This window comes from Cydia splendana, chromosome 3 (assembly GCF_910591565.1).
Source record: "Cydia splendana chromosome 3, ilCydSple1.2, whole genome shotgun sequence".
Lineage (NCBI taxonomy): Eukaryota > Metazoa > Arthropoda > Insecta > Lepidoptera > Tortricidae > Cydia > Cydia splendana.
This window is the reverse complement of record NC_085962.1, coordinates 24,116,139-24,130,758: the sequence shown is the minus strand read 5'-3', so window position 1 is coordinate 24,130,758 and position 14,620 is coordinate 24,116,139. Positions and strand designations below refer to the sequence as shown.

Below are 14,620 nucleotides of genomic sequence, written 5' to 3'. Positions count from 1 at the left end.
TGCAAGCATACGGAAAATAAATGCTTCACAATGTACACGCAAAGCGAGGTAGCCTCCTATTTAAAACGCTTTTATTTCATTCAGTCTATCCCGGGGATATGGCTGTGCCCGTCATTCTATTATCATACAATTAATATAGTTTATTTTGCACCTGAAATCTGAACATGACCGCTGAAACTTTGTTGAAATGTGCATACATAATTTATTCACCTAAGCCGACTACTTATGATATTATATTGTTAACACGGCCAAAGCGATGTTATATAGCATCGTGTAAATTTATAATATGTACTGGTCTGGCGATGAAATCGGAAACTAGCTATAGTATAAATTAAACAACGCGTCCACTACTACGAACTGAGACGGATAATTTGAATTATATGAAACGATATTCATCTCGATTGGTGATTGCAATCAAAAGTATGAACGATATAAGGTCGTGGCCTAGACGCACGCGACCGGCGCCGGCGGGGCAGCGAGCGGCAAATCAAGGCCGTTCATACATTTGGTAGAGCGCAATGTATGAATGGTCTTGATTTGCCGCTCGCCGCCCCGCCGCCGGTCGCGTGCGTTCAGGCTGCGACCTAAAAGCAATCGATTAAAATTTAAAACCTGTTTCAGCGTAAAAAGCGTAGGTTTTGAAAAGCGATATCAGAATTGTATAATTTGCCGAATACATTTTATGTTCATGTGTGATACATAGTGATATGCTGATTTACACACGTAGTCAAAGTATAATTATTGTCGTAAATAGCTATTAGGGTTCATGTATGTGTTTAATTAGTCTCTACGTTTAGGTTGCTATTTTTACTTTTGTATATCATGTTTTACTTTGTGCTCGTATATTATGTCAAATGAATTGCGTGGAATGTTTTATATCTAGTTATAAGTCTAGGATTCATGCTCCTTTCATACGTGCTTAATATTGTACCTATTTATAAGTCTAGGATTCGTGCTCCTTTCATACGTGCTTATAATTAACGAGATTGGCAAAAATATACATTACTGACTCTGCATGATACACCCACTAGTTGAAGAAGGTACCAAACGGCCTTGTGTTTTACTATATAAGGCAGAGCCGTTTCGTGGCTTATTCAGAGATATCAGAGACATCAAGAGAGCTTCACTCATACCAGCCTGAACACTCTCCAAGTGAATAAATCAAATATATGTGTTTTCATTTCACACAACACATATACCGGTAAATGGAGGTATAGCGGACTTCGAGACAGCACAGCGGCCAGCGCGTTCCAGCGGCGAGTTTCTACGCTTCTCCCAACGAACCCCCATCACGAAAAGCTACAGTCTACACTCCACAGTTTGGTCCTTTTGAAGCCGGATGAAGATAGAAAAACGTACGCGCTGAGTTTCAAGCGACATAGCTTAACTCAGACATCAAGATAGAAAAACGTACGCGCTGAGTTTCAAGCGACATTGCTTAACTCAGACAGCAAGAAAGAAACAAGTACGCGCTGAGTTTTAAGCGAACGTTGCTTGACTCAGACGGCAAGAAAGAATAAAGGACGCGCTGAGCCTAGAAGTTCGCTTCGGTTTAGACCCAAACCCTATACCTTTCCGTAACCCATTTACCGGCTTGCCGGACGGACCGTGCAGCGTCGTAGGACCACCTCCGCTCACGTGTCCTGGCAACTTTCGTTGCAAGTGTCACATGGTTGATACCCACACACTGCTTTCGAACGTTCTAGGCATAGCACTTTGCCATTGCGGGAGATTCAGTGCCACGAGGGATCCACGCTTAGGGCACTGACGTTGCGCACGGCAACGGTCAGTCATAGGCATAGGCAGGTCAAGTTAGGGACCCCCCGCGTGTGTTAAGTGAAGTGGTTCCAGCCAGAAAGATGTCCGAAAAGGAAGCAAGGAGCCTACGATCACGCACCAAGGGCCCACCTGCGCCCGCACCGAACATGGATACCCCTACCCCCTCGTCTGGTAAGACTACGTCCAACGAGACTAATACGTGGAGCAAGGGCACCAGTGGCAACCCGAATGCTACCGGTGGAACCGAGTCGGTACACTCGGAGACGTTAGATGCCACCGTAGTAAATCGTAGTAGGTCAGGTACGCTAGTGAATAAAGACGCCGATGCGCCGCCGTCGCCGCCGCGGGCGCCGTCTAATCGCGATTCACATAGGAGTCGCAAATCGGTTAGGGAACGCGATAATCAATTGGCCGTGCTAATGGCCGAGCTCGAGGTTCATAAAGCCCGTCTAGTCGTTGCTAAGACAGAGTCCGACACTGCACATTTACGGCTGCAGGTTGCGCAACTGAAGGCGCAATCTGTCGGCAGCAGTGACGCGACCGTCGAAGAACGTACTAGAAGTTGGGTAGAACGACAAGCGAGGTTACAGCACGAGATCGCACAGGAAAACGTTAAAATCCCGCCGCCGAAACAGACCGCGCCACCGCCGCCGCGAGCAGTCGTCGACCGGACTAGCAAACCAACCCCGCGCATTTTAGAGGTACCGCACGGTACCTACGCGCCAATGTACCATAAACCGCCGGAATTACCTGCATTCGGCGGAGATATCACCGAGTGGATATCATTTAGGGCAGAGTTCGAAGATACGTCGCCCATGTTTAGTGCCGTCAATAACGTCAGTCGGATTAGGCGCGCACTTAAGGGCGAAGCTCGGACGGCCGTAAAATCAATAATGTACACAGTTCAGGATCCGTACGAGATAATGGAAGCGCTGGAACGGCAGTTCGGCGACCCTGAGGAGATTGTTCTTACGGAAATTCATAATATTAAACGCATGCCGCGTTTATCCGAAGACAATTCGAATATAGCCTCATTCGCCGCGCATGTAGCGAATGCCGTCGCCACCATTAGATCCTTGCGTCAAGAGAAATACTTGCACGCGCCTGAGCTCGTGAATAAAATCGTGGATAAATTAAATCTGATAGTGCGCTATGAATGGGCCAAATACAGGCAGTCTAACGTAGAATCACCCGGGTTAGTAGCAGTTTCCGAGTTTCTGAACGAAATTAGTACTGCGGCCAAGCGCATAAACCGATATAAGCCGTCCAACAAATCACGGAATGCAGTGAACGCGGTTTCCTCTGCGCGCGAACCCAGAAGATCGAGCCAAGCTCTCTCTAGGTCTCGCGACCCCGCGTTCTACCGTGATACGTATGATAGATCGCGAAATGAACGAAACGCGGTTTCCTCTGTGCGCGAGCCCAGTCGATCGAGCCACGCTCTCGCTAGGTCCCGCGCCCCCGCGTCCATTCGCGACTATAGTTCGGATTCGGAGTCAGATTCCCGCGAGTCATACACACGTGATACGGGAAATAGATCGCGTACTTATAAATCGACCGTAGCTCAAGTAAAGCACCGCGATGGCAATTTAAAGAAAAAGCCAGCGTCAACCGGAGCTAAGCCCAAGCGACAGATAGCGTCTGTCTCTGTCTCGCTCGAAGCGTGCGCCATATGTAATAACGGCAAAGAACACGAAGTTAAGGAGTGTTCGAAATTTCTAGCCGCGACCGTACCTGAGCGCTGGGACTTGGCAAAGGGAGCTAAATTGTGCTTTAGATGTCTAGGCGCGAATCACCGTAAATTTTTTGGATGTAAATATGTCGCGTGTGGCATGAATCAGTGCGAAGCCGGACTATTATACGGTTTAAGCGCGGCCGGGTACGCGAACGGTAATAGTGCGCCGGCAGCACGCAAAGCAGTACTCAATGTTAAACTGCCGCAGACGTATCTCAAAATCATGCCAGTAGAGGTGTCGGGACCGTTAGGTACCGTCCAAACCCTCGCGCTACTCGATGAAGGCGCGGCAATGACGTTGATGTTACATGAAACTGCGGATAGAATCGCACCTCGTGTGCGCGGTGAAACATTAGAGATAGAAGGCATAGGCGGTGTAGTACGGGACCCAGATTCGTATGCGTTACGAGTCGCAATACGGGGTTTTTGTAGTCGACATATGGAAATGATGGAGACTTACACGGTTTGCGATATAGGTTTAGGAGCGCAGGGCGTGCCGCGAGACTTGGTAGATAAATGCGATCATTTATCTAAAATCGCGGACGAATTAAGTTACCCCCCCGCAGTACCTACTATCGTGATAGGCCAAGATAACTGGCATCTCATCATTAGTCGGCAAATTATAGACGGTCCGCCTAACCTCCCAGTCGCGAGTTTAACCAGGCTAGGATGGGTTTTGCATGGACCAGACCGTACGCGTCGCGCCGCGGTACAATTTGTTGGGCACGCAAGGCCTAATACCGCGGATGACGAAGCCTTACAATTGATGAAACGACATTTTGACATAGAGTCATTAGGCGTTTCGCAAAAATTACCTCGGGCCGACCCCGACCAACGTGCGCTAGATTTGTTAGAAGCCACCTGCGAAAAGATACCGGGGGAGCAAAGGTATCGCTCGGGCTTACTTTGGCGGTCAGATGACGAGAAACTCCCCGATAACCGAGCGCAAGCATTGAAACGGCTGTACAGTCTAGAACGAAAGCTAGACCGCGATGCGAAACTTAAAGCCGAATATGCAAAGCATATGAACAACTTGCTCGACAAAGGTTACGCGGAGAAAATGAACTCGCGACCGCCCCCCGAGGCACCCCGGACGTGGTACCTAGCCCACTTCCCAACTTTTCATCCGCAACGCGGGAAAATGCGATTAGTTTGGGACGCGGCCGCAACAGCTTATGGACGCTCGCTCAATAGCGCGCTGTTAGCTGGCCCCGACCTGTTAGAATCACTTTTCGGCGTGTTAGTGCGTTTCCGCGAGGGTAAAATCGCGGTAATAGCCGACGTCAAAGAGATGTTTTTACAGATCGAAATAATTGAGCAGGATCGTGATGCGTTACGTTTCGTTTGGAGGGGAGAGGACCGTACCTCCCAACCGCAAGAATATAGGATGAAGCGGCTTATATTTGGTTCGGCAGCGTCGCCGACAACCGCGCTATACGTCAAAAACAAAAACGCAAAATCGCATAGTAAAGAATTTCCGATCGCAGCGGAAAAAACAATAAAGAATACGTACATGGACGACATGTTGATCGCCCTCGATACGTCTGAAGAGGAAGCGAGACGCGTAGTAAACGAAGTTTACGAGCTGAATATGCGCGCGTCATTCGAGCTTCGCGGGTTCGCATCGAACCATCCTGCGGTAATTGCTGACGTAGTTAATAGCAATCAGGAAACGTCGCTGTTAGGCGCGAACGAGAGCGAACGTACCTTAGGTTTGAAATGGAATCACAAACGTGACACCTTAGGTTTCAACGTAAACTTTCGTAATACGCCCGAAGACGTACTTAACGGTCAGAAATTACCTACAAAACGACAGGTAACAAGTAGCGCGATGTCAATATTTGATCCGATCGGTTACGTAAGCCCCATATCCGTCTTAGGCAAGGCGTTAATGCAGGAAATATGGAGGACAGGAATCGATTGGGACTCGCCTATACCCGTCTCACTCGCACCCGTCTGGCGATCGTTCATTGATAACGTACAACAATTACGAGACTTAGAGATTCCGCGACACGTGCCCGCATTTAATAGGGAGGCATATATGCATGTTTTTTGCGACGCGAGCGAAAAAATATATGCCGCGGCCGTGTATTTAGTTAGCATCAACCCCGAGGGGACTAGAACCTCCGCGTTAGTGGCCGCTAAGGCCCGCGTTTCACCTCTCCGGGTAGTTAGCATTCCGAGGATGGAATTGCAGAGCTGCGTACTAGCTACTAGATTAGCGGAAACCATAGTCAAGGAGTCAGATTACGTAATAAAGGACAAGTATTTTTGGTCTGACTCTAAAACGGCGCTCACGTGGATACGTTCGGACCCACGTAGGTATAAAACGTTCGTAGCACATAGGTTAGCAGAAATCGAGAACACTACCACCCCCGCCAACTGGCGCTGGGTGCCTAGTGCAGCTAACGTGGCTGACGACGCGACTCGTGGAGTACCTGCGCAATTCGGAGTGAACCACCGATGGTTCATAGGGCCCGATTTTATACGTAAATCCAAAGAGCATTGGCCGACCGAAAAAGTGCCTACGCCCGTCGCCGATACGGGCGAGGAACGCGTTAATAAACTCGTATGCTCAGTAGGCGTCGCGGAGAATAGGTTTGAGTACCTGCCGGAGGTATGTAGGTTCTCAAAGTTCGTGCGATTAGTTCGCGCCACCGCTAGTACTCTGGTTGCCGCCGAGGTTTTCAAAGCCGCATTGTTCGCTAAGAAAACAGACATAGAGATAAATAAGGGGCATTTAGATTTAGCAGAGATATTACTAATCCGACGGAGTCAACATGCTGCATTTCCGGAGGAAATCAAGCTTCTGGAAACTGGGCGGCCACTCCTGAAGAAATCTCCGCTATACAAAATCGCTGTACAACTTGACAAAAACGGAATCATCGTACTAAATGCTAGAATCGGTAAAAACACGCACATGCCTGTTTTACATGCGAAAGAAGATTTCGTCAAGTTATTAGTACAGCATTTTCATGCACTCTACAATCACGGCAACCACGCGACCGTCATTAACGAGTTGAAACAAAGGTACTACATTATCGGGCTGCGCGGTAGCATTCGCTATATAACGCATAAATGCCAATGCTGCAGAACCTATAGGGGAACGCCAATCAAAGTTCCCATAGGTGACTTGCCGCCAGAAAGGCTAAAAGCGAATCAGCCGCCATTCACCGCTGCAGCCGTAGACCTGTTTGGCCCCATGCACATAACTATAGGCCGCCGCCGCGAGAAAAGGTGGGGTGTATTATACACATGCCTCACAACTCGCGCTGTACATCTGGAGCTTGCCGCCTCACTTTCGGCATCCTCCATGATACTGTCGCTACGCCGAATGATAGCGCGACGCGGCACGCCTACAGTTCTCTATTCCGACAACGCCACCAACTTCCACGGCGCGGAAAGAGAACTGGCAGAGGCCAAAAACACGCTGCCCGACAGTCTCAAGCCCTTCTTGACCGAGCGAGCCATAAAATGGAAGAAAATTCCACCCGGCAACCCCTCCGCTGGCGGTGCCTGGGAACGGCTCGTGGGCAGCGTTAAAACCGCATTAAAAGTAGTACTGAAAGAAAGAGCACCCCACGAAGAAGTTCTACATACTTTACTGCTAGAATCAGAGCACATAGTCAATTCCAGACCGTTGACACCAGTGAATCCAGATTTAGACATCGAAGCCCTGACGCCGAATCACTTCCTTATCGGTCGATCAAGTGCCATGTCGCCACTGGGTGTCTTCACAGACGCAATTATGTCGCTCTCTTGGTGGAAAACAGCGCAAACGCTAGCCGACCAATTTTGGAGGCGCTGGCAGCGGGAATACCGACCCAGCCTCCTCCCCAGGCCCGGTGCTCACCAAAACGTGAGAAAACTGCATGAAGGTGACGTAGTCATCATTGCGGATAGCTCCATGCCATGAGGAACGTGGCCCAGAGGCGTAATGGCCCAGCTATTTCCTGGCCCAGATGGTCATGTGAGAGTGGCCATTGTTCGCACACGCGCAGGTGACGTCCGCCGCCCAGTTTCTAGACTTATCCCCATTTACTCCGCGCATGAAGACGGTGTTGACACACGTGGGGGAGACTGTCGTAAATAGCTATTAGGGTTCATGTATGTGTTTAATTAGTCTCTACGTTTAGGTTGCTATTTTTACTTTTGTATATCATGTTTTACTTTGTGCTCGTATATTATGTCAAATGAATTGCGTGGAATGTTTTATATCTAGTTATAAGTCTAGGATTCATGCTCCTTTCATACGTGCTTAATATTGTACCTATTTATAAGTCTAGGATTCGTGCTCCTTTCATACGTGCTTATAATTAACGAGATTGGCAAAAATATACATTACTGACTCTGCATGATACACCCACTAGTTGAAGAAGGTACCAAACGGCCTTGTGTTTTACTATATAAGGCAGAGCCGTTTCGTGGCTTATTCAGAGATATCAGAGACATCAAGAGAGCTTCACTCATACCAGCCTGAACACTCTCCAAGTGAATAAATCAAATATATGTGTTTTCATTTCACACAACACATATACCGGTAAATGGAGGTATAGCGGACTTCGAGACAGCACAGCGGCCAGCGCGTTCCAGCGGCGAGTTTCTACGCTTCTCCCAACGAACCCCCATCACGAAAAGCTACAGTCTACACTCCACAATTATATAGTAACAAAAAATAACCCAGAGATACCTAGCAAGTATATATGAATCCATCATTGTCATTGTTCCGTCGTTAGGAATTTTGTTTATCGTTTTGTCGAATAATAAAATGTTGATGTTCAAAGTGATATGCCTGGTTTATGTGCTCGTTAATGTTATACGACAGAAAGCTACGGGGGATAATCACAATAGTTGCTTACGTTGTTGATTTAAGACGTAGGCCTGAAACAACACTTGAGAACAAATTGCGTAAATACACATGAGACGTACATATATACTTACAAGGAGGCTTAGAAATAATTAACCATGTTTCTGATATCTTTAATTATATATGTACCTACTTTATCTAGTAACCAATACAGGTCATTGTAATAAGTACTCGTAATTATTGTCGAGAGTATAGGCACCGATGTATTAAATAATTTTGAATGAAAAATAAAAAATAAACGTTTTATGAATTTAGGTACCTAGGTGTCGAAAATAGCAAGTAAATACTCATATCGCTTTAAATTTTTCGTATCGATGTTCGTGTTCCGTATTAGGTAACCCCATACGAAATCCATTCAGCTGTTTATGCGTGATCTTATTTGTGCTTATATTTATATATACGAACATTTACATTTATAATACCTATTACGCTTCCGTGTCAAGGAATTAACGCTGCTGACAAAGTTTACGTAGGTAAAATATTCATACCGATTTTCAATCCCTTAGGTATATTTTACACACGAGTAGGTACACGTTTGTAATCTAATGTTGCAAATGTTTGCAAGTTATGTAATTTAACTTCTAGAGATTGAACTGACAAGAACTGGCAGCAGCAAGAAAGTGAGCGGCATTAGAGGTACATAATACATGTTTATAATATACATATAGTAGAGTAGGTAGGTAGAATAACGAACAGTCTTGTTTACAAAAAAAAACCCACCGCTAAAAAGCCGCTCTCATGCAATCGAAATTTCGCTCTCATTTTAAAACGATAATTATGCATAATGTACAAACAATTTATCATGAAATTTAAACCCTTTTCCAGGCCGCACCAATCTCCAGAGCTTTTAAAAAAAATCCAAATATAATTCCCATTAATCCAGCTTCCATGATTCATTTGAAGACACGTCACATTTCTCTAAAGTCAAATCTAATTTGAACCGTAAATCGGATTGCTAAGGTTGAAATTCGAGAGCGTATGTGGTCAATACCTCGTAGGTAGGTACCAGTAGGTACTATCGCCCCACACTGTTAACTGTACGTCGGTGGACCTCGTCTGTGGTTCTGTCTTATGTAACAAGGTCCACCGATGTACAGTTAGGAGTGTTGTTGTTTGTACTATGCCTGAAAAGGGTAAATTTACTTAACATATCCATGTCTGGTAATAGGTAGATTTAATTGCTAATAATAATAGAATAGAGCGAGTAGAAGTTTTGCATTTAAAATCCGCTCTATTGTCATTGTATTACAATTTCTAGCAACGAAAACGAATACCAAAACATAAAGGTATGATAAGGTCAATGTTGGTAATTCCGTCATAGAGTCTATTCCGTCCACGAGCGTACATTTCTTTGATTTTTAATCTTAGGCAAAAAAAAACATTTGCTTTTGATTGCTGAAACTAAAAGCCATCGGTGCTTTGTCGACGACATTATAAATGTTGTTCATTGTTCGAGAACAACGATAGTGGACGGAATAGTCCCTATGACGAAATTAGCCACATTGACCTTACTTGAATGCTTATGCCAAGTTTCATGTAATTTTAGCAAGAGCTTTACTTTGATTGTATGGCGGCGGCTAGGTTCTTGTACGAACTGTACGACGAAATGTACGAACACCAAAAGTAGAAACCATTTGTTTGCTCCCAAAATATATGTATATTTACGTATTATATTTAATTTATTTAATATCTATTTATGATATATTGATTCAACATATATTTTACCTATAAAAATCTGTTTATCTGTATCTAGTGTACACTGACATACAATCAAAATGAGCTCTCTCTCGTATAAACGGCTATCCCCTCTTGAGTAGGTGAATTAAATACATACAAGGGACGTGTTAGCTCGTGAAATACTGGGAAAATCCAAGATTCCCGGGAGGTCTATTCAGACAGTAAAATCTCGTTACCTATATTATTTCTGGTTGTGATATTCGTCAACCAGAAATGTCACTGTTAGATCATATACATATATGAATGATAATAAGAAATTACGCGACACGGGGTTCTTCAAGAAGCGAGTACTCAGGATTCTCAAGGGTTAGCAATGCTTCTCTAATGTTGGCTATGCCCATTAGTGACGGTAACCACTTCCCAGCAGACGGCTCGTCTGCTCGTCTGCTGACTATCACACCATCTGAATAGACCTTCGGGACCCCTGACAATATTAGGAGGTGTTTTTAGGTTCTTAGTGTTCTTACCCCGCCCCAGCCGAGCGCCCTGGCAAGATCGTTGCCGGTGCCCAGCGGCAGCACGCCCACGGCGGGCCGCGTGCCGATGCGGTCGAGCACGCTCAGCACCCAGCCCACGGTGCCGTCGCCGCCGCACGCCAGAATGCGCAGGTTCGGCACCTTGCGGTACAACTCCAACCTGATATTGAAAACACACATTGAAGGTTTCTGGGTACAAATTTAATAATCGATTGCGTTTATAGAGGCCCGCATGTTTATACTAGCGGTACCATTTAACTGAGGTGGTTGGTAAGAAGTTATTAGGTCAGGTACGGATTGGTAGAAGGCTTAGCTGCAGGAAGCTGATTGGTGTTATTAGTAAATTAAACATGTAAAGTATAAACTAATTTTAGTCTTAAAGGTCAGCCGCCTGTACCGACTAGAAAATGACCGCGCAACTTCTTTACTATACACTTGAGATAATTTGAAGACCTATTATTGTACTGATTTCTGTAGGTAAAAAAATCATTAATTTTAATTCGGTACATACACATTGTTACTCTATTTGTTGCCTCGTAGTTTTCAAGGCGATTTGTAATAACATGCTACGACAATTATCTCTTATAGTACCTACAAAAATGTTGTAAGACTTGTAAGGCTATATTTTATTTTATTACACGAAAGGGTCGACCGCGATATGATTTCATTGTTTTTAGCTTAAATTCCGACGTTCAGACCCGTTAGTGTAATAAAATATGTGTATAAAACGCGAGAGTTTAAGGCTATATTTTGTTACAGAAAGTACAGGCATAGAGCACTAGATAGTAGATTCAAATTAATCTAATTGTGTCCAAACAGTGCCCTATGATACCGAAGATATCCCGGACATCAGTCTGTACGAGATTAGGATGGCCCTGAAGCAGCTTAAGAACAACAAGGCGCCGGGCAAAGACGGAATCACTTCAGAGCTTCTGAGAGCGGGTGGAACACCGGTACTTAAAGTCCTCCAGAAGCTCTTTAATTCCGTCTTGTCCGAGGGCATAACGCCTGAAACATGGAATAGAGGCGAGGTGGTGCTGTTCTTCAAAAAAGGTGATAACAACCTATTGAAGAACTACAGACCCATCACGCTTCTGAGCCATGTCTATAAGCTGTTTTCAAGGGTCATCACGAACCGTCTCGAACACAGACTTGATGACTTCCAGCCTCCCGAACAAGCCGGTTTCCGAAAAGGCTATAGTACCATAGACCACATCCATACGCTGCGGCAAGTTATACAGAAGACCGAAGAGTATAACTTGCCATTATGCTTAGCGTTTGTGGACTATGAGAAAGCCTTCGATTCGGTGGAAACATGGGCGGTGCTTGAGTCTCTTCAGCGATGCCATATTGACTATCGGTACATCGAAGTGTTGAAGTGTTTGTATAGTAACGCCACCATGTCGGTCCGAGTACAGGAGCAGAGCACGAGGGCGATTCCATTGCGAAGAGGCGTAAGGCAGGGAGACGTTATCTCTCCGAAACTGTTTACTGCCGTAATAGAAGACGCCTTCAAGCTCCTGGAATGGGAAGGACTTGGCATCAACATCAACGGCGAATACATCACTCACCTTCGGTTTGCCGACGATATCGTAGTCATGGCGAAGTCGATGGAGGAACTCAGCATGATGCTCGATGACCTCAACCGAGTTTCACAACGGGTGGGCTTGAAAATGAACATGGACAAGACGAAACTTATGTCAAATTCCAATGTTGTGCCCATCCCAGTCTCTGTTGGGAACTCGGTACTCGAAGTTGTTGACTCGTACATCTACCTAGGACAAGTAGTCCAATTAGGTAGGTCCAACTTCGAGAAAGAGGTCAACCGCCGAATCCAACTCGGTTGGGCAGCGTTCGGGAAACTACGTAATGTCTTTTCGTCCGACATACCTCAGTGCCTCAAGACGAAAGTCTTTAATCAGTGTGTGTTACCAGTGATGACTTACGGCTCCGAAACGTGGTCTTTCACTATCGGCCTCATCTCAAAACTCAAAGTCGCTCAACGAGCTATGGAGAGGGCTATGCTCGGAGTTTCTCTACGTGATCGAATCAGAAATGAGGAGATCCGTAGACGAACTAAAGTCACCGACATATTAGCCCACCGGATTAGCAAGCTGAAGTGGCAATGGGCAGGCCACATTGCACGCAGAGAAGATGGCCGATGGGGTCGAAAAGTGCTCGAGTGGAGACCACGGACTAGCAAGCGCAGCGTAGGACGTCCACCCACAAGATGGACAGACGATCTTGTTAAGGTCGCCGGAAGACGCTGGATGCGGGTCGCTTCCAACCGGCACGTATGGAGGTCCAAGGGGGAGGCCTATGTTCAGCAGTGGACGTCTTATGGCTGAGATGATGATGATGAGTGCCCTATGACCTAAAACCTAAGCTTATTTTAACATTGAACAGGTACCTAGGCGTTGAGCATTTTGACATACCAATACCTATGTTGATATGACGATAATATGTTGATTGTACATATGTACCTATAGCAGTAGGTATTGATATGATGAATTTTGAGTAAATTAACCTATCTGTAAAAACAGACCTCCAGTATTTTAAAGGAATCACGAGCATCACTGCACCTATCTTCGCTTCAGCAGTCATTAGGTAACCCTTCTTGACAGGAGGCAGGTCAGGTGCAGGATAACATTGTCTGACAAATTATAGTTGATAGGTTGGAGGCCCATAATAATTCACTTAGCTCTTAGCTTTGAACTCCTTACAAAGCGCAACGATTACCGCGCTTGTAAAAGCAGTCACGTAATAACTATTTAAATCCTTATTGAGTTCATACACATTTCACGCTTGTTTCCTTTGTAAAAGAATGTGCTCAGTGTTTTAGAAAACAGATAATCACTTTATCAAAATTAAATAGTTAAAAAAACCTTCGAATTATTTCCAACGATCTATCCAATAATTTACTAACACTGATGTTTGAACAAGAAACAGCCTTTGATATGTAAATATATTTACCAATAACTACATGGTTTTCAATGTTATATACAAGTATTCATGCTCTGAAGCTCAATAATATTTTTATAACAATATTTAATGTTTATGTTACTTGTATTATGTAATACCATCGCTTGTGTAATATGTATAATATGTAGGTACTGTTGTTCACGGCTGACGAATAAAAGGCTTTCTGAAGATAAAGTTATTCTAAAAAAATTTGAGACAGCTTCTTATATTTAGGTCCGAGCTGTTGCATAGTTGGACGTCATCACGCCAAAAGCTTTCTGCAGATACTTAGCAATAAAGTCCTATCTTTGAAGTAGGTAAATAGGTACGAAGATCAAATATTTACGAACGCTGTGGCGTAGTTTTCCACATTATATGTACCTAACCTTCGATATACTTTGATGTCAGCAATGAAAAAATAGGCATAGGTTTTTACTTACTTACCTAATAAGTATCTTTTTTAAAGTACTACGATTTTTTTTCTTCACTCTTGGATAGTAGGTATAATAAAATTCTATTTACAATCACATCAAGTTTGATTTATTTCAAATATAAATCAGACTTGATGTGATTGTCTGGAAAAATAAGAAATACAAAAAAAGTACATTTAATGTACCATCACTTCACTGGCAATATAAATTCTCATTCTACCAATTATTTACTATTAATTGGAAATATTGGAATCTGTTTTTGTAAATTCAGGCTATTTATTTTACAGAATAGATATAAATATATATTAAAAAAATAGAGTAACGACTCGTCTTTTTTGGTAAGGACGGCTAAGGAATAGAATGCGCTCCCGTCATATTCCCTGAGAAATATGACCTCGGTCTCTTTAAAGCTAGAGTGAATAGGCTATTGAGTACTGAACCGGTGAGCTCCATCTTAGACTCTGTCTTCACTTTCCATCAGGTTGCTAGAGCCACTCGCCGATCAGTTTATTATAAAAAAAAAACTTACGGCGATATAATATATTATATTTATAAAAAATATAAAGTACCTAACTTAAATATACGGCGTAAAAATGTGCTTAATTGATGAATCATAGACGTGGGCCGTAGTAAA

The 14,620-nt window shown here is 44.4% G+C and overlaps 1 protein-coding gene across 5 annotated transcripts in view; it reads right to left on the bottom strand.

Moving 5' to 3' along the window:
* Window positions 1–14,620, bottom strand: part of LOC134806778 (eye-specific diacylglycerol kinase-like) — an 86,716-nt gene that overhangs the window by 35,154 nt on the left and 36,942 nt on the right. For all 5 annotated transcript variants that reach the window (XM_063780116.1, XM_063780118.1, XM_063780120.1 and 2 more), the window contains one exon: window positions 10,586–10,754. In XM_063780116.1, the coding sequence (XP_063636186.1) occupies window positions 10,586–10,754 (169 nt within the window). The remainder of the gene's footprint in view (window positions 1–10,585; window positions 10,755–14,620) is intronic.